General features: G+C 45.3%; 1 protein-coding gene across 4 annotated transcripts in view; it reads left to right on the top strand.

The window, feature by feature from the left end:
* Positions 1-25,371, top strand: part of KIAA0319 (KIAA0319 ortholog) — a 105,306-nt gene that overhangs the window by 1,195 nt on the left and 78,740 nt on the right. For 3 of the 4 annotated variants that reach the window (XR_002102819.1, XM_019544320.1, XM_019544311.1), the window contains exon 2: positions 19,161-19,326. Coding sequence is in view for 2 of the 4 variants with exons in the window: in XM_019544320.1 (XP_019399865.1) it covers positions 19,278-19,326 (49 nt within the window). In the remaining 2 variants the exon portion in view is untranslated. Of the gene's footprint in view, positions 1-19,160; positions 19,327-23,002; positions 23,150-25,371 lie in introns of those variants that run through there. The other variant, XM_019544329.1, reaches the window with a different exon arrangement.

Below are 25,371 nucleotides of genomic sequence, written 5' to 3'. Positions count from 1 at the left end.
AAGGGTTAAAAAAATGGAGCTTTCTCTTTCAAACATTGTGTTATATCAGGATGTTAGCTGAGAAGTTTCAGTCCTGCAAATGTTCCATAGCCTTCAAAAATGTTTTTTGCTGTCAGTTTGCTACTGAAATGTGTGCTTGTTACTGTGCCAATATTTATTTATGTGCAGTTGATGAGCCTTACAAAAAACTAGAACTCTTGGTTCCAAAATGATACCTTTTATTAGACCAGCTAGAAATGGCAAATTTGTCCTTTTCTGTTGATGAGCTTGGCACGTTATTTAAATGCATATGAAATGTTTTATCAGACTTCAATGTAAGCGGTGAACGGCATAATCTAAAGAAAAGGAAATGTTATTCATGATTTTATTCGGAGCATGTTTTTGGGTGCTCTGTATATAGTAAGTGCTTTACAAATGCTAAGGAGACAGTTTCCCTCTCCCAGTGAATGTGTCGTCTAAGCAAGAAACCTGTGGACTTGGTAGGGAGTTGGGAATGAAAGGCAACAGAAGCTGGCCCTTTCCCATCCCCATCTGCATATGTGTTGTTGATTTTTACAGAAGCACTGCTCCAGATCCCCTGTGCTAGGCACCGATCTGATAATTTGATCCATTTTGTAGATGATAAATTGGGTTTTAAATTCCTCAGGATAGCGTCTGGGTCTGTTGCTGTGTTTGTACAGTGTCTAGAACAAATAGCATAATCCTGAGCAGCACAACTGCATTAAGCAAAACAACTGTTCTCTTGACTTACTTAAAGTCCATTATTTTTAATTTCCTTTGCCTTTTGGAGGCTGAATATTCAAGTGGCTATTCCATAATTGCTGTTTTATCTCAGGACTATTGTAATGTTACTTTTTTGCCAAATCAGTTATTTTATATATAAAGAAGGGTTAAATTAATTTGGTGGCCAAGTCCTTGGGGGTGGCAGAGCCCTTAGAGGACATGCACCACACATCAAACTAAGTGACTAAGGGTGGCCTAAGGATGAGGACTGTAGTATGCCTGTGAAGCTGTGTGCACTCAGGGAAAGAAAGAGTAGCATAGTCAGGCCTTGGTCCTATACTTCTAAAGTCCATTAGAGTGTGGGAGTGAACCCTAAAAAGGCACATTGATTTAAGGATGTGACTCTTTCTGAGAGCACTCTTGTACTTTAGTCTTCCATAGTCCTCCATCAAAGCATGCCAGGCATGCAAACTGGGAAAACCCCTAGACACTTTGACAGGAATCTGGTTCTGAAGTCAGTCTGTTGTACCTTCTGCCTGTGGTTGCCTAATGCACTGTGTCTACAAGTGACTTTGCCAGTTATTTTAATATTGCAGTGTGTCTGACTCAATTTTCATTCTGGCCTGTCTCACTTGCTCTCTCATTAAGGGAGGTGCCTATCCTTTTGAACCATGTGGAAGATAGAGGAGTTGGTTATGCTGGGCGTTGCTGTATGGACTTTGCATATAGAGTATTTTTCAGAAAGTGTGTGATGCTGCATATAGTGCTGGTACTGCATGTGTGTTCTCACTAGAAACACTGGATCAGGACAAAGGTCCAATCTCCTGTATCTTATAGTGTTTATTACAAATGCTGTAGTAGTGGAAGATTCAGTAGAGATGGACAACACTTGTATGAAAAAGTTCTGCCCAATCGTAAAACAGTTAGTGATTGATATCTTCCTCTATAAAGCCGTATTTGTGCAGGGATTATTCTTGCACATATAAACATATCATCCCTGTTTGAACACTGCTAAACTGCTTTCATAATATCATGTTGCAATGAGTCCCAGTTGCGTTGATTTAAAAACTACAGTTCTTTCAATCACTTAGTCCTGGTATTGTGATATTTGTGTGTGCTTGTATGTATGTATTTGCACATTTCTGTTAATTTTGTTTGTATATATGGCATGAATATTGTTTTTACTGCATGGATCAACTGCTATTATGCGTAACTCATGTACAACTATGTACATGAACAAACATATTCTGTTTTGCTGCTATGAGTGCTACTGGGATGTTCAAGAATCATTTGACAGCACTTCCCCAAACTCATAGGTCTGTTAACACCTATTAAAGACCACTCCTGGAACTGCTTATTACTTGCATAGTTACAATAGAGAGTTCTGAGATGCATCTTCTTTTGCTGTGCTGTGTTGCTTCTCTAGCACGGCTGATGTTTTGTATAGATCCTGTCAATCAAACCTTGGTTTCCATGGATATTTCCTTGTACTCTGAAAAGCAGATGACCCTTGGCCACGTTTATTGTGGGTTTTGCAAAATATTGATAAATTGCAGAATGCCCTGGGATTGGCAAGCTCTGTAGGAGAGTCCCTCAGGCTAGGGACAGACATTCAAAAAGCTGAAGCCTGAATTGATTCAACCTTTGCAGGTTAGTCGAACCTGCATAGATTGAACTGATTTGCAAGTGAAAAGCCATTCACTTTTGATTCCAGAAATGCAGGCACATGCCTGCAGTGGCTCAGGCTAGGGGTGGGGGGCAGGGAGGGCTGGGGCACTAGAGCCAACCTTCCTTTCCCTTCAGGCTGGAGGGAAGCTGAACTGAAGTGGGTGTGGCCAGGCCCCACAGGCTGAGTATGAGTGGGGAGGGATTTAAACCCTCACCCTGGCTTGCAGGGACCCCAGCCAGGGTCTGCCCAGTGTTTCTCTCCTGCCCATGGCTCAACATGGCCTGGGACCCCCAGAACCTTTCTCCCAGCCAGTGGGCAATCTCACTGGACCTTGCCAGCCATTGGGGCTGGGTTCTGTTTGGGGCAGCCCTGGAGCAAAGACCCAATCAAGGGGGAGGAAGGGGCCCAAGAGCAAAGCTCCATAAAAGAAAGCTTCTGCCTGGTGGACCTCTTGTACCTGCTGGAGAGCAGCACCTAGAATGGCCCTGGCCCTTGCAGCAGCATGCATGGCACCAGCTTGCCCTCTCAGCCCCAGCCATATTACCTGTGTCCCCTGGGTACTGAGCTGGGCATGCCCTGGTTTACTGTTCCCCTGCCCAGTGGTGGCGCAGCATGGTCCCATGTACTAGGCTCTAGGTGGGGGCCACTATGCCTGCAGCTTCCCCACTGCCATTGCTGAGAAGCGGGGGCCTGCCCTTACTGTACTAGAAGGCACCACCCACGCCGCCAAGCTGCAGTTGGCTGCCAGCGGCTAGACAGCAGCAAGGAAGCTGTAGGGGTAGCGCCTGCCTGGTACATGGGACTGTGCTGCGCCTATGGCTTCCCCGCCATCACCTGGGGTGTGGCCAGACACTGGCCCAGCATGGCCCCCTAAGGCAAAGGGTGCAGGAATGAGGTTTAATCTACCTTCTGTCCCCTCTTCCCCTGTGGGACTGCAGCTGGGTTCTGCCAGCCCTGGCAGCCAGGCAGACTATAGCTGTGGTCCCCAAGGAGGAAGTGGGGATGAAGGGGGGAATAAACCCCTCCCCTCTGCCCCCTTCAATTCATGGGGCCATGCTGGCCAGGCCAGCATCTGGCCATGCTCCCATTCCTGCACCTGCTGCTGGAGCAGTGAAGGGAGAGGGACCCTGACAAGGGCAGTAGCCCCTGTCATTCTGTCTTCGGGTGTGCAAGCTTCTTCACGGTGGGGAGGCTGCACTGCGGGTGGGAGCTGGGTGGAGAGATTTGCCACTGCCTATGGGTGGGGGTTGAGCAGCAGTGGTGCTAGAGGGAGTCTGGGGGGGCTACAGCCACCCCAAAGTTCAGCTTAGCCCCCATAGCCACCCTTCCAAGCCCTGCCACTGCTGCTGCCCCTGCTCCCACCCAGAGTGTAACGCTCCATTAGGACAAGGCTTGTGCTCCCCGGGACACCATCCCCCCTTCGGTCCAGCAGCAGGGGCATGACCAGATTCTGACCAGCATGTCCCCCTGAAGTGAAGGCAGGAGAGAGGGGGGTTATTTTCCCTTCTGTTCCCTCTCCCCCTGGGGGACTCCAGCTGGGGTCTGCCTGGCTGGATGTGAGTGGCAGAGGCGGCGGCTGGGGCCCCCAGTGGGAGAGGGGACAGAGGGGTGAATAAACCCCCTCCCTGGCCCCTTTGCCTCAGGGGACCGTGCCAGGCCAGCGTCTGGCCATACCTCTGCCCCTACTGCTGGGAGTGGGGGAATGCCTGATGGACTGCTTTGCCCCAGCCAGGCAGACCCCAGCTGGGGTTCCTGCTGGTGGGCCAGGGAAGGATAATAAAACCCCTCACCAGTCCAGCAGTGGGGGAGTGGCTTGATGCCAGTTGGCATGCCCCCCTGAGCTGAAGGGGGCAGAGAGGGGGTTTATTTCCCCCCTCCGTCCCCTCTCCCATGGGGAGATGGCAGCCAGAGTCTGCCAGCCCCAGCTGCTGTATCCACTGCTTGCTCCTGGTCAGGCAGTCCCTGGCTGGGTCCCCCAGGGTGAGAGGGGACAGAGAGGAGAATAAACCCCCCTCTGCCCCCTTTGCCTCAGGAGGCCATGCTGATTGGTGTCTGGCCATGCCCCCACCCCACTGCTGGAGCAGTGAGGGGTGGGAGGTGGACCCTTATGGGGCAGCAACCTCTCATAGTGTCTTAGGGAGCACAAGCAGGGAGGGGATTATTATTTCCCTCTCCCCCCAGTAACCCCAGCTGGGGTCCCTCTAGCCAGGGGTGAGCGGTAGAGGAGGCAGCTGGGGCTGACTGCGTTCTCCTGGTGGGAGAGGGGATGGAGGGAAGAATAAACCCCCCACCCTGCTCCCTTCACCTTAAGGGCACTATGCCCGGACAGCATCTGTCTGCACCCTGGGTGGCAGTGATGGGGAAGCCATAGGCACAACATGGCCCTGTGTACTAAGTGTGGGGCACTACCCCCATGGCTTTGCCACTGCTGTCCACCCATTCAGTGGCAAACTGCAGTTTGGCAGCATGGGGAGCATGTACCACTACAGCCAGGGCAGCCCCCCTAATGGCAATGGCAGGAGCAGGGAAGCTGCAGGGGTAGCACCCTGTGCTTGCTACATGGGACCGTGCTGTGCTGCCACCACTGTAGGGGAACAGTGAGCAGGGCACACCCAGCTCGATGCCTGGCAGGTGTAGGTAATAGGACTTGGGGCTGAGGGAGCAAGCCTGCATCATGCACACTGGCTCTGGCCAGGGCCCTGCTCTCCAGTGGGTAGAAGGGGCTGTTTAGCTGGAACTGTTGCCCGAGCTGCATACTCATTTGGCTCTGTCCCAGGATAGCTCTGTGCTGGCAGGATGGTGGCAGAACTAAACCCCCCACTGTCCCCATTTGCTTGAGGCTGCACACCCCCCTCCCCCACCACTGGAGCAGCAAGGCGGGGGAATGACTGACAGGGGCTGCTACGTCCCGGCCAGGCAGACCCTGTCTGGTGTCCCCTGAGGGGAGGGGGGGGGGAATAATCCCATTCCCTGTCCCTGTTGCCTCAGGGGGCCATGGCAGGGCAGTGTCTGGCCCCCTCTGCTTCCCCCTCCTGCTCTAACTAGAGAGCAGAGGGGTGAGGCTACACCTGCTCTCCTGCAGAAAGCACAACCCAGTCCAGGGCTGCAAAGCATGCTGGAGGACTCTGATTTAACTTAAACCTGGAAGGGGGTCTGGGACAGAAGTTCCATAAACCAGGCTGACCCAAATCAGTTAAATCTGATACTACATTCAACCGGGTTTATCTTAAACTGGTTTTGTCCACTTTGAAACCGGCTTATATGCACTAAACTTTTGTTCTGTTACAGGTTTAAACCAGTTTCTGATCACTTGTGTGTAACTTTTGTCCCTAGGCTCTGTTGGCTATGTAAGATGTGATTTAGTCTTTTAGGCATTATGACTGTAGTGCACATTGCAATTTCCATCTTGTGTTTCATATTCTGTATTCAGGGTGATGGGTAATGCTATCTATCTCAGCTTTGAAAACTTGTCAGGAAAACTTACTGGCACAGGCATGAGATTTACTTCACCAGGATGACTTGAGATAATGAACATTATAGTGACATTTTACTGGGTTAGAATAAAAAATAAACAAGACACTGGCCTCTAGTCAAGTGAGTGGTTAGCCTTCTTTTGCCAAGATGATGAACCTAATTTTCCTCTCTCTGCCCTTATTTTCCCTGAACCCTTGTGTGAATTCCCATAACATGTAAAATCCAGCTGAGACTGAAGCCCTATCAAAGAGCAGGAAACAAGATGGGAATGAGTTATAGGAGGGTTTTGGGATTTTGTGTGTGGGGGGTTTTTTTGTTTTGTTTTTGGGGTTTGTTTGTTTTTTTTTGCAGGGTGTTCTGCAGTCTCAAAGCCATTTGCAGGTCATTTGACTCAATGACTCTGAATCAATGGATGTTCAATAATTTTAGCCTAAACAACGGTTGATTAGCTCTGCAGGCAGTCTTGCTGAACTTGACCTTAGTCACATGTGCCTATTTCAGCCAATCAGCTTGTGATTTACCATGTGAGACTATAATAAATATATTTAATCACATATTTAATTAACTTCAGAGCCTGTCTTTAACCCCTAAATCCTTCAGTGCATTTCCATAATATACACATATGTAGATTTGCAGGAGGAATACAGCTCAGTTGTAGGCAGGTCCATTTGACCTAGAATCCGGAGTTGTTGCTCATATTTGCTGAATGATATATTATTAATTAGGTGATATTATTTTTAAGAGACATAAAAAGAGAAACCTTACTTTTATACTTGAGATAAGATAATTTAAAGCACAGAAAAACATAACATAATGTATTTAAGATTTAGCTATCCATTTCTCTTGTATTCTTGAAGTTGAGTCAGTAAAATTCAAATTTGCAAGGATTTCTCAGTGATCATAAGAACCAAACTTTTTTCTTTAAATTAGGGCTGAGGTTCTTAATTAGTCACTTTACTTGAAACACTGGAGTTTTAAACAAACCCCCTTAAAATCCCCAAATTTGCAATAAAATCATGAGTTCTCATAATTGAAAAGATGCTTGCATTTTAAAGGGCTTAAAGCTCAATTGTAAAAATGTGCTTTTAGCTGCAACCTAGATCAATTTTTAATTGTTATAAAAAAGCAGTTTAGAACATTATCTCCATGTTTATTTTGATGTTCATGGCGAGACTTGCTGTGCTCTGAAGTCAGGAATCTTTTGTTCATGAATTGTTGTTCACTGTTCTGTTCAGGTTTCCATTGCACTGTTTACTCAACACATTTCAACTCTGGCCTACAAGGCCCACCTCTGATATCAAAAGTTGGGGGGGTGATGTTTACTGAGACTTTGGCTTGATTTTGGCTTTTCTAATGGGATAGGCAGCAGATTGTGATTGGTGTCTTTTATGAGAACACCTGCTAGGAATTGGACATAAACCAGGGATGGGCAAAATAAGGCCTGTGGGCTAGATCTGGCCTGCCAAGTGATTCTGTTTGGCCCATGGTAGGTCTTTCAACCACACCTGGCCCAGGTGCGGTAAGCAGCATGGGCCATGGCACTTGCAGCTGGTCCTCTTCTCCCAGGGGCTGGCCACTGCTTGCAGAGCCAGAGCCCATTGCAGGGACATGCAGGGGAGTGGATTGTGGCTCTGCCCTGGATCTGTCACCACCCCATGATCTTGGCTCCAGCCCTGGCCTTGCCTGCCTGTCTTGCGCCCCATCTGGGCAAGCATACCCTGACTGAGGGGGTCCCAGGCTGGCCTCTATGGAGACTCCATTCACTTGCCTGCTTACTCTGTCTGGCACCCTTGGTGGCGAGTGAGGGCTGGATGGGGCTGGGGCTGGATAGGATCAACTGGCATCTCCCTGTCCCCCCTCTGCCCTCCACTACATGGTGTAAACTGCCGTGGTGGGGGGCCAAGGCCAGGCCGCCCCCAGCCTTCTACAGCTGGCCAAAATGTAAGTGGCCCTCCAGCCCAAATAACTGCCTGCCACTGATAGATTATGCAGACTCGTCTCACAAGCCTTTGGTCAGATGACAGTGACTTTCAGCATTGAAAATTTTGAGCTATATTTCTGCCACCATCCCTAGAGGATTGGAATGGACATGCATCCGCAAACCCTGTCTTTTTTCACTTAGGTTGAAGCTGGCATTGGTTTTGACAGCACAGGACAGCGATCAAATGTTGCCCATGTCTATGAGGATGATAAGGCAAGAAGCAGTCAGCTTTGTTGGCAGCAAAGGAGATTTAGGTCAGACATCAGGAAAAGCTTTCTAACTATAGCCAAGCCTTGGAACAGACTTCCTAGGGCAGTTGTGGAATCCTTGTTGAGTCTTATTAAAAATCAGTGAGGTGGACATCTGTCGGGGTGTTCTAGGTATGCTTGGGCTTTGGGATCCTACCGTTTCTTGGAGGAGGTGGGAGCACTGGATTGGCATTTCTCAAAATGTGCCATGTGTGAACTGCAAGGGCAGATAGGGGAGGTAGGGATATCTGCCAACCCTCCCCCCTACCAGATGCTCGTAGGTCAACAAGGAGCATCACACTGTGATACCTCCTGAATGGGAAGCAGTATTGCCACCCTTAGAGTGGTACTGCTGGTGGGTTAATTAGCTCTGCTAAGAGGCAGAGCTAAAAAGCATAGTGCCATGCTAATGCCACCACACTGTTTCTAGTTCAGGGTATATAGTGGCTGCAGAGGTAAACTGAGTACCTTCAAGCTGCTTCCTTGTGTGGACATAGTTCTGCACAGGAGTGGTTCTAGGATTTTGAAAAGGCAGGGGTGCAGAGTGGCTGAGGCCATAACTCTGGGCAGTGGGAGCGCACTGTGACTCTAATTGAAATGGGTGGGGGTACAGTCAGACCACTGCACTTCCTTTCAGATCCTCCCCTGGTTCTGAACTATGGTAACTCCACTATGCCGCTGGTTCTGGCTAATTACTTCTCATTCCAGCTGTATGAATTCCAGTTTCCAAAGTAATGTGGATCTCTTTACAGTTGCTAAGGTGGGCTGCAAGATCCAAAATATCGTAAACCACTGCTGTAGATAACTTCTTGAAGTCCCTTCCACTCCTGAATAAGTACCTTTTGAAGAATGCATATTCAGCAAAATACAGAGAAATGGGAGGAGAAACCCCTATATGAAAATAAGAATAATTAAAAAAAAATCAGAAACCAAAGTATCTGTTGATTTGCAGGAATAACCCAACAGTTTTTCCTCAGGTGTGTCTTTCCAAGATTGGGGTTTACTTTAATGCTTTGTGTCTGCCAGTTGAGAATCCAAAGTGGTGTGAAGTCTGGCATCTTTAACAGGCTGATGAATTTATTGAGTTTAGCTTTTGAATAGCTGGCTTTTGCCACATTGCATTGTGCATTCTGGCATGTGTATTCACTAGGTGCTGTGCAAATGATATCTGTATTGCAATTTAAGGAGCACTAATTCTAGATGGTTTTGACCTGTTTCCAGTTACTATGTATGTCATCATATAGTGTAAATCCCAGCACTAATAATGGCACTTTAATTTCTCAGCAGAGCAATTATACTGTTCATTGATTTTTACTGCAAACTGCTCTTAGTACCGTGTAACCTTTTAAGTGTCTCATCTTTAGGAATTTCATTGTTGTTCCCTGTATCTGCAGCAATTATAAGAGTCATCCGTTATCCAGGAAGCTGTCATGTCTACTTAAAAACTGTAAAGTAAAATTATAAGTTAAAGGAAGGGTTACTTTTTTGCTTTTTTATTAGTGTTGTTTGAATTATTTAACATCTGGGGGTGTTGGACACATCAGCCAGGAAGCCATACAGTCCTTTAGTATAGTATGAGAGGGTGTTCTTAACCATGTAGTTTGTTTTACATAGTATTTATTCTGTTATTGTTCTGAAATGGACTGATGGAATTGGCAGGAGCTACTGTATGGGCGCATCTACATGTGAAATTAATTTGATGCAATAAACTCCTAGAGTTTAGTGGTGCAGCTCACACTAGAGTTTATTGCTCCCAGATGTAATTCACAGAGGAGTCTATTCCTCCTGGATGCAACATTTACACATGTGCCTACTGCGGCATTTTGAGTCCAGGCAGTGCAGCCCCAGGTGGCAGGGGGTTCGGGGGGCTAAGCCTGCCAGCACAGGGTTGCTTCTGCCTGGCTCAGTATGCTGTGGAGTGACTGGCTGGGACACCAGGGTGCTATGGTGTGGGGATAGCCAGCAGGCAGCCCTGCACTGTAGCACCCTTATGTCGCAGTCAGCCTTGGTCACCATCTACACGCGTGTGCCAGAGTAAATAACACCACCATAGAATAGTACTTGTGTTGGGCAGTACAATCCTATGCCAGAGTTAATTAGCTTACTCCGTCTTAATAGCAATGCATGTGTAGACCAGTGTTTCCCAACCTTTTTCGCCCCACAGCACACTTACCTAAATAAAAAAGAACTTTGGCACACCAGATGCGGGGTGGTGGGTGGCCAGCTGGATGCCAACGGGGATGCGTGGTGTGTGGCCAGCTGGACAGCATTCTGGGCTGGAGCTGTGTCCCCTGTCTGGCTGGAGCCATGCTCTCTGTCTTTGTCCACAGCAGCAGATGGGGCATGGCTGTAGCCCAAAATGCCATGGCACACCAGTTAGGAAATGTTGGTGTGGACAGTGATGCTTTACTGCAGTGCTAATTAGGCAACTCGGCAGGAAGTATCTCATGCAGATGCACCCTGTAAGGTCAGAGAGATGAGCCAGCCTGCAGCACTTATGGAACAAGGCACACAGGAGCCTGCACAAAAAGAGCAAAGAGGAGGTCTGAACTGCCAATGATAGAGGCAGTTGTAATGAAGAAGCTTCTGCCTACAATTAAGAGATCTGGGTTTTCAGGCTTGTCTGTCTGTTGTTAGACACCTTCACAGGACTTTTTTTTTCCTCAAAGGACCTGATCCTTGGCAAGTCTCATTTGTCTTCAGCAGGAGCTGGGGATGATTTGAAAATCACTCCCTTTTTCTTACATGCCTAACATATATGAGTTTGGAAATGCTGACAATTCTGGTACCATCCTTGGCCAACATCCTGATGCTTGCATGTGCCCTGGGTCTGTTGCTTGTGATGCTACCAGTGGGTGCTGCTGTTATGTTGGATTTTTTTCTTCTATATTATTGCACTAAGACCTGGACCTTAATGTGGTGGCATAATAGCTGGAGAAAAGATGAGTTGAAGCTCTGCTTAAAGAGATTTATTTGTGGTTATTTAGTAGGATAGTTTTTAGAGAGAACTTAGATTTTAAATTGCTCTTTTGTATATAATGAAAAGATCTCCAAGGCTAATAAGTAATACATTCTCTTTGCTGTTTCATCCTGTTGCATGATGGGGAGATTATCAGCTTAAACTAGTTAGCTTTCTTTAAAAGTAGTTTCAAGTTGTTTTCATGCTGTTCTTTTTTTCCTGGCAGAGTAACTCAAGAGCACAGGTTTCTGGCAATGGAAATTCTGCCTGGAGGTGAGATTGCTAAGGGGCATGGTATTCCTAGGGCTCACGCCACCGTATATAGATATGCAAGGTATAGATGTACTGGTATAAATATACAAGGTATTCCTAGGGCTCGCTCCACTGTCTGTAGATATACTCAGGGCCGGACATGGGCATGGGCAAACCAGGCAGCCACCTGGGGGCTGGACAGAAAGGGGGCCTGAAAATGGTAATTTTTAAATTATTATTATGGTTATCTCTGGTGAAGGGGGGCCTGATACTAAAAGTTTGTCCAGGGCTGCCAGGAGTCTAGGTATGGTGCTGGCTCTACTAAACCTCTAGCCCTTTCTTTAATTATTTTACCTGGAAGGTGAGCTGCCTTCACAACAGATCGGAGTACTATCGATGAAGAGAGTGAGCTCCCTTTGAAGGTTTCAAGCTCTCTCAGATTGGCCTGACTTATCTTGGTGGATGTTCTGCCTTTCATTTCAGCAGGAGAAAGCTAAAGCCCTGATTGGCTGTCTAGTGCTATATTCATCATCCTGGGGCCCAAGGTTTTAAACGTATTCCCTAATCCAGGTAATACAATCTATACAAATACTTATTGTTGTGACCCTGGGCTAACTGCATGTGGAAGATGTCAATATATTTCTGCTTGGCTGATCCCTTTCTCTAACAAGGAAAATGACTTCACTGTGTATTAAAATCCAGGTGAACTGATTTTCAAAGAAAAGTTCTGGGAGAAACATAAGAAATTCCTTTCCCTTTTGAATGCTGTTTTTGGTTTGGTTTTATATTTATTTTGTGTTCTCCACAGTGTGGTACCAAGGTGCTGTCCAAAGCTAAAAACTATCAGCTAGCTCACAGGAAATAATTGGTTTTCACTGTAAGGTAATTATATATATTTATTGTCACATAAACCTGCATAGAGTCATTTCTAGGCAGTCCTCCCAAACATACATAAGATTACAAGTCCAACTTCAAGGTATGGAAGCCAATCAAATTCAAAGGTAATGCTAGCACCATTGCCTCTTGTGCTCATATTGTTATGAAAATAAAAAGGTCTTGTATTATAACCAAAGAATAGAGATTTGACACTGAATCTCCTGGCTTTGTTGGTTTAAACGAGACTGCTTATCTACATGGTTTTAAATGTGTCTGGATGTCTTGTTATTTAATTATATCAAGGAAAACGAACTGATGCTGCCTCATGTGAGGTGTGCTTGGAAGCATACAGCACAACAGAGTGGGGTAGGTTGGGGCAGGTTTGCCGGGCATTATTGTGGAAACAAATCATTTTGTTTTTGTAGCACATAGTGCTGAGCTTGTTTTGTGTCTGAATCTCTCCCTGTAGCTGTAGTCTGCTTCCCCCTGGAGGAGTGTGTGGACCCAGCTCACTGATTTTTTTTTTTGTTTGTTTGTTTGTTTTTTTCCTTTCCTGGTGGCTTTGTCTGTCTGCCTGCCTCCTGCACATCAAGCACTTACCTGATGTACACTGGATCTGACACAGTGTCCAAACAAAGGTAGTTTTGCTGTTGACTTCAACTTGAGTTGTGCACCCCTAGTGTAAAAGGTGGCAACCCTACCCGCACCAGATCAGACATCTATCATATCATGGCCTTATATACACAGCCCTTCTTCCAACATATGGCACACATTAGTCTGTAAATATAAAATCCCCTGGAAAATTGAGTGTTGGGGTACTTATTTAAATTTTCAGAAGGAGGTACTTACTACTTAAAAGGTTGAGAAACACTGCCCTAGAGTTTAAAAAAAAAAAGGCACAGCGGATAGGCAGGGATGAGGGAGTTTTTCATAAGTCCTACACCACAAGGTAGCAGTTAAGGTTGTACAGAGAGACTGAATTCTTGGAAGCTGGAATGGTTAACCTGGCAGCCTTGTCTGAGTGTTTTTAAGGGAGACTTTATAACAGTGCTAACTTTCTAGACAAACCCATATTCTGCCACTTTCTGGCCCCCAGGCAGCAATATTGGGGTCCAAAGCCAAGACATTCAGTGCTGCAGAGATTTTGCTCTAAAGAAAAAGCTGCAGCACTTGGCATCAGACAAGCCACCAGAGGAAGACCTGTAACACATTCAGTATGTTAAGTACACAAGGGTAACTTGGCTTTACAAGCTCCATAAGCTAAGCACATGCAAACAGTGCTTTCCAGGAGACTTGTAGAGGTGTGTTTACTCTGGCCTTGCCTGCTCTCTAAGCACTCCCTGAATCCAACCCAGGCATGGCTTCCAGAGGGAGTGGGCATGGTAGGAGAGAGACCTGACTCTTTCCAGTTGTGAGATCCCAGCCCCCACCTGGGCCTTGCCCAGGGAACTACCTTCCAGTTCAGATCCTGAGAGAGGGGCTTCATTGCTTCAAAGGGGAAGGAGTGCATCTCAGTTTCCAAGTGGCACAGAAGACATGTCCTCTTTAATTAGATCCTGAAGCTGTTGGGCAGGGAAACCACTCATTTAGTGATCTTCCTTAAAAAGTGGAGGTTGGAGACAAGGCAATAACTGACTGGGGAGTCGGCATCAAGCAATGGTTTCTTCAGTAGAGGCCAGGCAATCACAGAATTAGGAATGTCCCAAAGGGAGGCATTGACAGTCTCTTGACCTGAGTGGCCTCAGTCTCTCCCAACTGGTTTTACAAGCCAGGACAGGCATGGATCCCATTCGTGGGTCACCCACATCACTCCTCCCCCACCCTGCATCAGTCCCCCAAGCACATCCTTTAGAACAGGTTTGCTTCAGAACAGGTCAAAAGCCATCTATGCTTTAACCACTGACTCTCCTGCTTAGGCTGGCTTGGGTCTCCCATATGCAAGGGGAACCTCTGACATTAGAACATTAATTGCTTGGACTTGTCAGCCTGGCTTTTGTCCTGGATTTAATAAAGAGTCTGTGCTCAGAAGTCAGGGGGTACTTGCTACTTAAAAGGTTGAGAAACACTGCCCTAGAGTTAAAAGAAAAAAACCCCCCAAAAAAAAAAAAATGGCACAGCAGGGATGAGGGAGTTTTTCGGAAATCCTACATCAAAATGTAGCCGTTAAGGCTGTGCAGAGAGACTGAATTTTTGCCACTGGAAGCTGGAATGCTTAACCTGGTAGTCTTCTCTGGAGACCAGCAGGCAAAACTGTGCCCTCCTGTGATCCTACTAGATCTTTCAGCAGCCTTGGAGGTTGATTGCAATGAGCTGTTAAAGTGTTTACATGATCGAGTGGGTATTTGTGGAACCTCACTAAATTTGCTTTGCCAGTTTTGGGGGGAGGGTGACATATAAATGGAACAAACAAACTCATTTAGTTGGGGGCAAAGGCTGTGGAACAAGAAGACCCTGTCCTTTCCAAAGAGTTAAGCAGTCTCTCTGTTCCCAATCCAACCTGCACACTGAATACCCCAAGGTTATATCAGCTGTTTCCTCTCCAGTTTGCACAGTGCACAGAATAGCCTGGCTGTTCCCTTGCTTCAGACTCTCTAGCTCCCAGGCCAACATCCTGTTTTTTGGGCTGTTCCATCCATTGAGATGCTCATCTCTTTCTCTTCCCTGGATTCCTGGGTATGCCTCTAATCTTACCTTGTTGAAATGTCAACAAAGCTGTTCTGCACTCTCTGGATGGATGCTGTGTTTTCTGTCACTTGGCCAGGCAACTTCGGCTTCGTTGTCTCTTAACTCCCACCTCCACCCTCAACCCCCCTTTCCCCCTGCCCCCCTCCGTACAAGTTAGAGAAAATGAAGGCATGTAACATTGTTACAACATGAACACTTGCAAACCAGAAACGTTACAATACAACCAGTGCTTGTCCTGTAGCTAAATGGCTGGGGCCAGGGTCTTCCATATCAGAGACCTAGATGCTATTCAGAAGTGACAGGAATCTGTACCTGTTTTGGAAAGAATGGAAGGGCTGATATTTACCTGCATTCTGGAGGCAGGGGTATTCAAGCCTTGTTTAATTAATAATTAGAGGTGTGAAGTATACCAAGTTAATAACCCCCCATCAGAAGGAGAGGTGAAACTTGACTTCTTTAAAATTCCAAACCCAGTGCATGTCCCCTGGGGACAAAGGATCATCAGTCTTTTCCATCCTAAGAAGATGCAGCTGACCTTTGTGGCTGTTTCGGGGATTTTGTGAAGCATGGCCAGTGCAGGCATTCAGCGTTCGTTAGAAACAAGCCTCTAGTAAGTTCTACTGTTCAAATCAGGATGGGTTTTCGGAGGCCCACAAGAAGGCACCTCTCTGACACACTGCCAAATTTAAGCTCCTGCTTCAACTCCTTTAAGTGCTATCTCTTTTTAAATTGAAAGAATTGGTCAAGGTTAGCCAAGCTACTTGTTTGTCCCTAATCTTGCTCTAAAAGCAGTTGAAAGTAAAGCTTGTAATTGCTTTGAAATCCTTTGTGGAGAGGTGCTCTGTAAACACCAATTTCTTTTTCAGGTAAGCACAGTGGGCCAGAATAATTCCTGGTATTATTTAACTGACCATATTATAAGTTAGTCGTTTTTGGACAAAACCCCAGAACAAATATCAAGAGCTTTTTATTGGCCATTTTTAGTACTAGATAAAGATTTTGTTTTGGCGCTTACTAATTACAGCAGAGTGGGAAGCAATTAACATGTAGTTTACAGGAACTTCTTTTTGAGAGGGAATGGTAATTGCAAATATCAAAATACTGTCAGGCATGAAGCCGCATTCTCTGAAAATTGGATCCCTCATTTTCTTGGTTGTGTATTACTTGACTACATTGGAGGAGAATTGGTTTAATGTTTAGTATTCTAGATTTTCTGTAATAGTCTCTCTCTCAGAAAAGGGATTTCATTCCTTGTCTTGTAGAATGAAGGCCATGCTGGCCAAATTATTTTCTTTGTAATTCAATGTCAGGTTTTTGAAAAGTTAATCTTGCACAATTTTTGCAGGCAGTTTGCCAAAGTGGCTCTTTTTCACGTTGGAGGGCTTAAGAATCCTACTTAACTTTTCCATTTAAGGACTCTTCAAATCTAAAAAGTATGTCTGGGGCCCCTGGAGACTCTTCTTTTATTGCTTAATTGGTGTTGCATTGTTCTTTAGATTGTGTAGGAATGGTCTGTTGTTGGCTGTTTGCTGGAGTGCGGTTCCTTGGAGCTTCAGTTGTGGACTAGGTCCCTACTAGGCTAGATGCTTTACAAAGACCAAATTAACCCCCCGACCCCCCCCAAAAACAAGACAACCCCCCCCCGACAATAATCTCTACTTGGAGAACTAAAGTCCAGCTGGTCTAGAGCTGCTAAATTACCTGCCTTCTTTAGATGTTGTTCTTTTTACATCAGCTGATATAAACTTTTTTTTCCCTGCATTTGTCATGGTCCCATTAGCAGCACAATTGTTTGTCATAAAAATACATGTTGTAAGGGGCAGTGTGGCAGCAGCAGTCAGGTGCAGATCACTTCTGCCAGGGCTGGACCTTAGGCCCCAGGAACACAAAGATTTACATGTCACTCAGTGAGTACTCAAGGAGGCCATGGGTCCTCTCCTTATAGAGTCACAGCTATACCTAGCCAAAAGCATAGCTTTCTTCACTTATCTGATGAGCCTCTGTATTCCATGGCCTAGTTTTTGCGTGTTAATGGCATCTACATGAGCCATTAGCATGCAGCAATAAATTGCAGAGCCTATTGCTTCCTGGTTTATTGCTTCTAGGAACCTCCCAGGCACGTGGTTTACATATGAGCCTGGACCGTAGCAATATTGAGCCAGATAACAGCAGCTCCAGCTGGCAGGAGGCCCAGGGGGGTCAGCCTGCCAGCCCGGCCATATTCTGGCTGGACTCAGTGTGCTGGGGCATGAGGGTGCTTCAGCATGAGGCTAGCTGGGAGGCAGCCCTCCACACAGAAACACCCTCGTGTCCCAACCAGACGACTCAGTGTCTACATGCGCAAAAACTACACAGCAGGGTAGGACTTGTAAATACTCTGCTGTGGAGTTTATTAGTTTTGTGTGCCCTAATAGGGGTGCATGTATAGATGCTGATATGTTTACTGCACAGTTAATTAGTTGACTGTGCAGTAAACATCTTGTGTTGATATGCCCAGTTAAGCAAATAGGCCAGAGTAATTCCTGGTATTACTTAATTAAACATATTATAAATCAGTAACTTTGCAGTTACACAGGGTGAACCTAGTCCTTTAAAACATAACAAGACAAACCTAGTCTTTTAAAGCGTAACAAGACAAACACCACAGTGTTGGTAGCTTGTAGTTGTCTATATACACCTTGGCTTTCCCCTGCTGAAATGGGGGAATTGTCTGAATTCTTCCCTGCTTTTTATGAATTGCTGAGATTGGTCTGAGGGACTGTGACTAGATTGGTCTCTTCAGTGAAAATTCCCAGGAGGCTCTGCTTTCTTTTACACAAGCAGTTCCAAATGAATAAAGATCTCACTTAATTCACTCTACACAAGACACTACATTGCCATAGCAATGAGTATGGCAACGTACTGTTGGAGGGCACGAACCGTGACCCTGACAGTACTGCACAAGTAGTGATGGGCTACTGTGCAGTAGGGTCAGAAACAACCCATGCACTACTGGGACTGTTCAGTAATGGCAATTACTGCATGGCCATTTAGTTCCTGCTAAAGCAAAAACCAAATGACTGTGCAGGAACAACTGCTCAGTTGGGCACACGTGTAGACATGTGCCCTGGAACTTAGGACTGTATAGGGGTGCAGTTAGAAATGCAGTTCCCAGCTGTAACTCAGAATGATTTTTGCAAAGTGTTCTGAGTTACAGCATTGCCCCAGACCAAACAGAAGTTCACTGTTGGTTCCAGAGGGAGGGAAACCTAGCTACAGGCTCCCAGCCCCAGCTAGTTCCCATAGCAATGGCCAAGCTCTGCCAGTGCTCACTGTTTTCATAATGGGAGTGGGAAAAGGCAGCAGAGGGAGCTGATTCTTGGGGCTCCCTGGCTGGTGCTGAAGGGTCAGATAGGTGGATTGGGGCCTCCCCACCTGGGGGGGGAGGCTCTAATATACCTGTCCCATCTTCCAGGGGGGACTGAATACCCTCAGACTGAGCTCCATCTGCTCTCTTTTTCCCCTCCCATCTGAAAACAGGACAGGCTGCCAGCTCCAGAGATGCAAGTAACAAAACATGCTACATTTTTTAATATCTTTATCTGATGCTTCATGCAATGAGGCATTGGTGACGCATAGGGGGATCATGCGAGCATACCTGTCACTCTCTAAGATTGACCGTGCATCAGCTGCGAAACTGGAAGTGTCAGTGGAAATGCGCTTCTGGTTTCGCCGCAGGTTGTTCTGGGCTTGGTGATCTGCTGCTGGTGACCTGCCCCCCCCTGCCCCCCCTTTGGCAGTCTGGTGCCCCCCCCAGACTTGGGAGGCACCAATCACCCATGCAACGAGGGGTCAGATTTTCACCCAGTCAGCCATTTTTAAGCTGTTTGCAGCTGTGCATTTCTTTGGTCACAGCCATAACCTGCTTCCTGTGGGAAGATTGGGCGAAAATGGTTACTTCTGTCTGCACCTCTTCCTACTGAAGGTGTTACACTTTGCTTCAGGGTTAAGGTTGCATTGCAGTTTTCCTTTAAAGCTGAGGTGAACTCTCTTTGGTAAGTAACAACATCTTGGGTTACTCCTTTTTCATAGTTTGGAGCTGCAGGGAACCAAGTGTGTAGATATTTCTGCACCTTCAAAGAACGAATTACAGGTAAGTAATTTATCTTTTTGCCTAATCTACTGTATTGCCTATCACGCAGATACCAGGGAAATAATAGGAAGCCTACACTTATCCTGTCTGTCTGCTTCTACTTTTAACAGTCTAATTAGTGTTCACTTCTGACCTGTTTCTTCCTCTGCTGTCTGTTACAGTCCTTGAAGGCCGCAGTGGGGTACTAAACAGTAATAGAGGGAATCTACACTAAGGTCATATCATCTCCATACGGCTGGTTGGAAGCAAGGTGATTGTCACTGCTTTCCTGGTGAAGAATGGCTTTTGGGCTTGGCACTCTCTGCTTGTTGCTGTGGGCAATGACAGGTAGGAGTCTGCATTGTTCTCTGTATGTGACTGAAGCATGAATGCAAGAAGTAAATGTTACTGATTTCTTTCTTTTTTTGTTTGGGGGTAGGCTGAAAACAAGGAGCTGTTATTCCTCAGTTAGGGGGCTGTTGTAATATAAAAAGCTTTGCATTTGAAAGACTAAAATGAAGATGCATGCTTCTATAAGGGCTGTTCAAAATTGATGGCTGTAGGGACAAATTATGGCCACTCAAGAAGGGGTGCACAAGGCCAGTGCAAGTGAAGGAGGGTTAGAAACCATTCCTGCACTAGGACAGCTATAATTGAGTTGCAGAAGGTGGGGAGTGTAAAGGGAAAGGAATATCCTTGGATATACATCAGAAGGAGCGACTGTACCTTGTGAAGCAGGGTCTATCTGCCAGCATACTCCTTTGAAAGACACAATGCCTTGAAAAAGTAAATGCCTCCAAGCATCATTGCTTTTGCTATACAGTATGATGTCTCCCTTATACCTCCTGAAGCCTAATCAAGCTATTAGTATAAGAGAAACAAAGGTGCCCTTTTCAGGATATTTTTAAAGATGCAACATAGGGAAGGACCCCTGATTTGGATAGAATATGGCTTTTTAAAGTTTTAAAATGATAAGAATTCTTAACGCTGCCTCTTCATGTTTTGATCATTTAACCTGAATACTGGCAGTTGTCGCATGGCCCTGAAAGGCATAAGTTCAGTACGCACTTATGCACATGCCAAGGTCTTATTTTTCCAGGGGGCAGAGCCTGGAATTCTGACTGGGGAGATACCGGCAGCATCTCCATTACTGACTGTGGTTCAAGGCAGTAATACGGAGTTATTGGGATTCCAGGCTCTTGAAGTGTAAACAGGATTATATGTTTAATGAAATAAATTCTTGCTAATATATCTAAACTTTTAGACAGCTGAGTTTGGAAATGGGAAGACATTTATTCTGGGATATTTGGCAGCTGTGTGAAGATGAGTGTTTTTTCTCATGTAGATATTATATGTTTTATAACCAAGTACCTGATTCATGTATGACACTAGTTTTCTTTTATATATGGAATAATGAACCTGGTTCATAAAGATTGTTACAAGAACTGTAGATATGCAAGGGCTTATTTTTATAATTTTAATGATTTGTTAACAGGCTAAAAAATCCCCAGTAGGCATTTTGGAAAGGCTTGTTGGCATTTTGTTTTTGCTTTGTCACCATCTTTTGATTTTTTTTTTTTTTCCCCCTTAAACCATCCGCAGGAGAATTGTTCTGCTCCTTTTGTACAATAGGAAATATTCCAAGTTTCTTCTTAGCCCTAAGTCAGCAGTTTATAATGTTTAAATTAGGGGTTAATAAATGTTGTTATGGTCTCTCTTCTTCCCCCTTTTACCCTTGGGAGAAAATAGAAGTGGACTCTTCAGTACTGGCACAAATGCTGCATGAGGCTTGTGTCAGATGCTGCAGGTCACCTGTTACTGCATTTAAACTGAAGGGTGTTCATCACCTTCCAGGAGATGTCTACTGCAACATGTCATAAAAGCCAGCCCTTGCCACTTGACAAATATTGGCATTGGCTCAGTAGCTTTGTGGGATGCTGACACTACAGTTTTGGGATTTTTTTCTGCCTTAGTTTTATGCTTGTGATCCAAATCCACGATTTTTTTAAGCATGTTGAATTTCCTAACACCTCTAGGCATGGACATTTCAAGTGCTGCAGGGCTGTTTTCTCATGTTCTTTACTATTTGTACTGACTGTTTCTTGCTATCCTTGTTGACATGCACTTTAGAAAGTCCCCCCTTGTTTGTCAGAAGAGGGGATATTGGCTACTCTGCCCTCTAAACTAAATGGTTCTGTGTGCACCTGTGTTTGTTTTGGGCGACTCCTTTTCACTGTTTTTTCTTTTCAAGAGAAGAGAGAGAATGACTGACGCTAGCGTCAATGGTTTCTGAACCTTGCCACTTCACCTTTTGTAACCAATGTTGTGCTGCAAGATTTACGCCTAGTGTGGCAGCAAATATCAGTGTCGAACCAACACTCCTGCATGTCTAATTGGCACTCCTTTGACACTTCAGCTGACTGGGTCACCTAAGTCCATGAAACACTGACCGTCATTTAACGTCTCTCCCTACCTCTATGTATTGGTCTCTTAAAATTATGTAATCCACTTAATTGCTAAAATCATTGTGCATTTAATTGGGTCTAAATTATTCTGGCCTTCCAAAACCCAGTAGTTCTTTGTGCTAATGTATTCAAAAATGGATTTACAGTATGTATGTTATTGATTGCTATTGCAGCTGAGCCAAGTGTATTGATAAAGACAGCTTTCATTGATAAATACAGGATACGTGGGTTGCCATCATAAATACAACTATTTGCAATTTAGAGTCCTATATATTGGATTAAATGAAACCTGACTCGCACACAGAGATGTATTCCATCCTGGCACCCAAGTAGACGGTACTTAATAGCTTTACCATAAAGCATTTCTATGAGCACAATAAAAGCCCAGAGAAATCATCATACCTGACTCAATATTTAGCTGCTGCATACTCACGTAGCTGTACTTGTGCTGAGATTAGTCATTCTAACAAAGACCAGCTACTGTGTAGTCACAATTACAGATGTTGTGGAACTCCCATCTTTTTGCCTTTTTCCATGCAGTGATATATTCGTTAGTGTCTTCCCAATGCTTTTTGCAAAGGATCCATCTCCCTTTCCTATTTAAAACCACCATCTTCCTGAGATACCCACAAGCTGTGAGTTCTTAGAATAGTACTGCCAGATGTCTAAAAATTAGGAGCCCAACTCCCCCCACCCAAAGTTATGTGGCTTAAAAATAATTGACTTTTTACTTGCTTTTCCATGTGTTTTGACTCATCAGGGGTCACAGTTAAAAGCTTCTTCATGACAGAAGGGACTAGGATCCCCATTCCTCCCTCTTTCTCTCATGAAATAGTTTTGTGAAGCACTGTGATTCCAGGAGTTGAGGTTTTAAGCGAAATGCCAATATTGAAAAAGTAATGGACAGTTGTTAGTTGTGAGAGTTGTTAGGAAGAAATCCTACTTTACAAAGAGCAGTCATTCCATTCGGATTCCATTTCTTTATAAATATAGCACCTTTGTATCCCATAGATTTCCTCTGTTTGTGTGTGCAGACACAACTGTTAGCCTTTGATAATCACAAGAAGGAACAGATGCTTCATTTTTACAACAGTGGGATTGTGCTGTCTGCCAGAAAGTAGAATTGGAGCTGAAAATCTTTCAACTGTCATTGTTCATGAACAGAGAGGAAAGGACCCAGCTTGAGTTTCAGTGTCTAGAGTGGTTTTACAGGGCTGGAAATTACACCAGCTTTTTAGTTATAACTGAAAATATTTGATAGAATTATTGAAGTGAATGCAAAACACCACAATCCCACCACAATACAGGGAAATTGAGCTTGTGTTTCATTTGGCATGAATTACTGAACAATAAAGTGTTTAAAACAGGGAAAAGGCAAGGAGAGGGGCAGAGTATTTAAACACAAGGTATTTATTTGTTTTTATTACCATAGTATCTGAGGCTCAGATTTTTATAGCTATTTAGGAGTTTTTCCTCTCAGCCTTGCAGCAGCTAATTGATAAAGGAGCTGGAAGCCTCACTGAAAAATTATCACCTCTGATCTGCAACTGCTGCTTATTTGTAGTGTCCACATCTCTGGAGAGAACCATATGACTTTGCTGATTTTTTTTCCTTCCATGAACTGGAGGGATTCTGAAGCCCTCTGCTGGATGGATGTTGTACTTGGAGTTAAACTAGTACACAGGAGGTCCATCACATTTTTATAGGTAGGCTGATAGTACTACCTATTTTGTCCTACATGATTATAAGATCTCGTTTCCAGTTGCTTGTAATTTATCAAAATTTAATTCTTTGTTCTGAAATTTCCTATGATGAACATCTGCCTCAGGCAGAAGGGCTTTTAGGAAAATGTCAAGCAAAACGCTTCAGCTGTTTCTGAGAACAGAGCCAGAGAAAGTGTATTGTTTTGTTATTTAAGAGAAAAACCACAGTGGTCTTTCCTTTCAGAAGTAGAAGTACACTGATGCATTGGTCCATATCGTATTGACACCAATAAAAGGAAAATGGACACCATTGACAATCAGCTTTTTTTGGCTGATGTGGCTGATAATGTAGCCAATAGATGTTGTGTGCATTTGTGCAGTGTCAGCATGCATGTGACCAACTTGGCAACTTGGAGAGCAGCATCCGGCTGGTAAGTCTGTTGTAGGAAAAGGGCAGGGGGAGGGAAGGGGTGTGCGCAGGGGGGGCAGATCTAGGCCCCCATTGTGTGGGAGGGAGTGGGGCTGGAGCAGGGCAAGTGCTGCCCAGCCAGGGTGGAGCAGGGCATGGGATGGAGCAGCTTGTCCGGGGGGCACAGATGGGGGGAGGCATGGGGAACATGGGCCCCTCAGACTTGTGCGTAGGGTGAGGGCAGGTGCTGCTGCAGGCTGGGGCTGGGGACAGTGCCAAGCTCTTCCTGGCTGCAGGGCTGGGCCAGGGCTGTGCATGGGCTGGGCACAGCCCCAGCCTGCAGCAGCAGCTTGCCCTTGCCTTGCATACAGATCTGAGGATCATGTGGCCCCCATGCCTCCCTTGGGGTGCATCAGCAGTGGAAACCGCCCCACCCAAGGCCTCTTTCCTCTCCCTGTCCTTCCCTCTCCCCCCCCCCAACAGATTTACCAGCTGGACACTGCTCTCCAAGCTGCCAGGCTGCATATCAGCAATCCGATCGGTATTGGCCAATAGGGCTCATTAATAACTGGCCATCTCTATTGGCCAAAAAAGTCTTTATTGGTGCACCCCTATTCAGAAGTTTTAGCACTGGTATGATAGAGGAGAACAGTTCAGATAAGCCAGGAGGAGTAAAGGGAGATTGGCTGGGCAAGAAGGTAAGAAGAAAATTGATGGGGGCAGACTAAATTTAGGATGACCTGAGGAGCAGGTTAGGACAGTCTAGGCAAAGAGTATAGGGGTGTGATGAAAAACTGGCCTGAGTAGGTGAGAATGGGGCTGGGACAAAGAGCCGGGGTGGGGGAGAGAAAGGACTGGGATGGAAGTAAGCAAGCTTGGAAGAAAATGGTTAGCCTGTGCCTGGTCACTGAAGCACACTCCTCTCCAGAGCCTGGCACGGAACTCAAGAGTCCTTAATCGTGTTGCTTTTCTTGTGTCAGCCAAGACCTTTGAAACCCTTTGGCGAAGTGGGGGGTCTCTTCTCTCTCTACTACTGTTTCATGTGGAGGTTGGAAACTTACTATTGCTATTAGTCATTTTTATCAGTTCATGTCACATCCATACAGTGGATCAAAAAGGTTCCAACCCTACTGGTGTGTGTGTCAATCTGATGTTGACTGATGGGATTTCTTATTATTTTTCAGATTAAATTTCACAGTTGTGTGTGTGTGTATACACACACACACACACACACACACACACACACACACACGTGTTGTAAAGTCAAGCACTTAACTGTTCAGAAACACCAGAATATAAAATTGCCACTGACACTTTAATTCACTCTTATTGTGTGTTGGCATTGTAGTACATTGTTTCTTGACATGATCACATGACCCTATCCTTATTTAAAAAGTTCTAGAGGGGATACAGAGAACTAGAGGCTGACGAGCCTAACTTCTTTTTCTGGAAAACTGGTAGAAGCAATAATAAAAATTGTTCAGCACATGGATGAACATGACTTGCTGGGGAGGAATCAACATGGCTTTGTCAAAGGGAAATCATGCCTTGCCAACCTACTGCAGTTCTTCGAATGTGTCAATAAGTAGGTGGATCAGGGCAAGTCCAGTTGACATCTGGACTTCCAAAAAGATCTTTGATAAGGTTTCCCATCAGAGACTCTTAATGAAGTTAGGTAGTCATGGGATTACAGGGAATGCCTTTTTGTGGATTATAAATTGACTTAAAGATAGAAAGCAAAGGGTGAGTATAAATGGTCAGTTTTTAGGATCGAAAGAAGTAAACAGCAGGGTTCCCCAGGGATCTGGGTTGGGAC

Source organism: Crocodylus porosus, unplaced genomic scaffold, assembly GCF_001723895.1.
Source record: "Crocodylus porosus isolate Cpor-Errol unplaced genomic scaffold, CroPor_comp1, whole genome shotgun sequence".
Lineage (NCBI taxonomy): Eukaryota > Metazoa > Chordata > Crocodylia > Crocodylidae > Crocodylus > Crocodylus porosus.
Note: the sequence above shows the minus strand (reverse complement) of the source record. Positions and strands in the feature narration are given on the sequence as shown.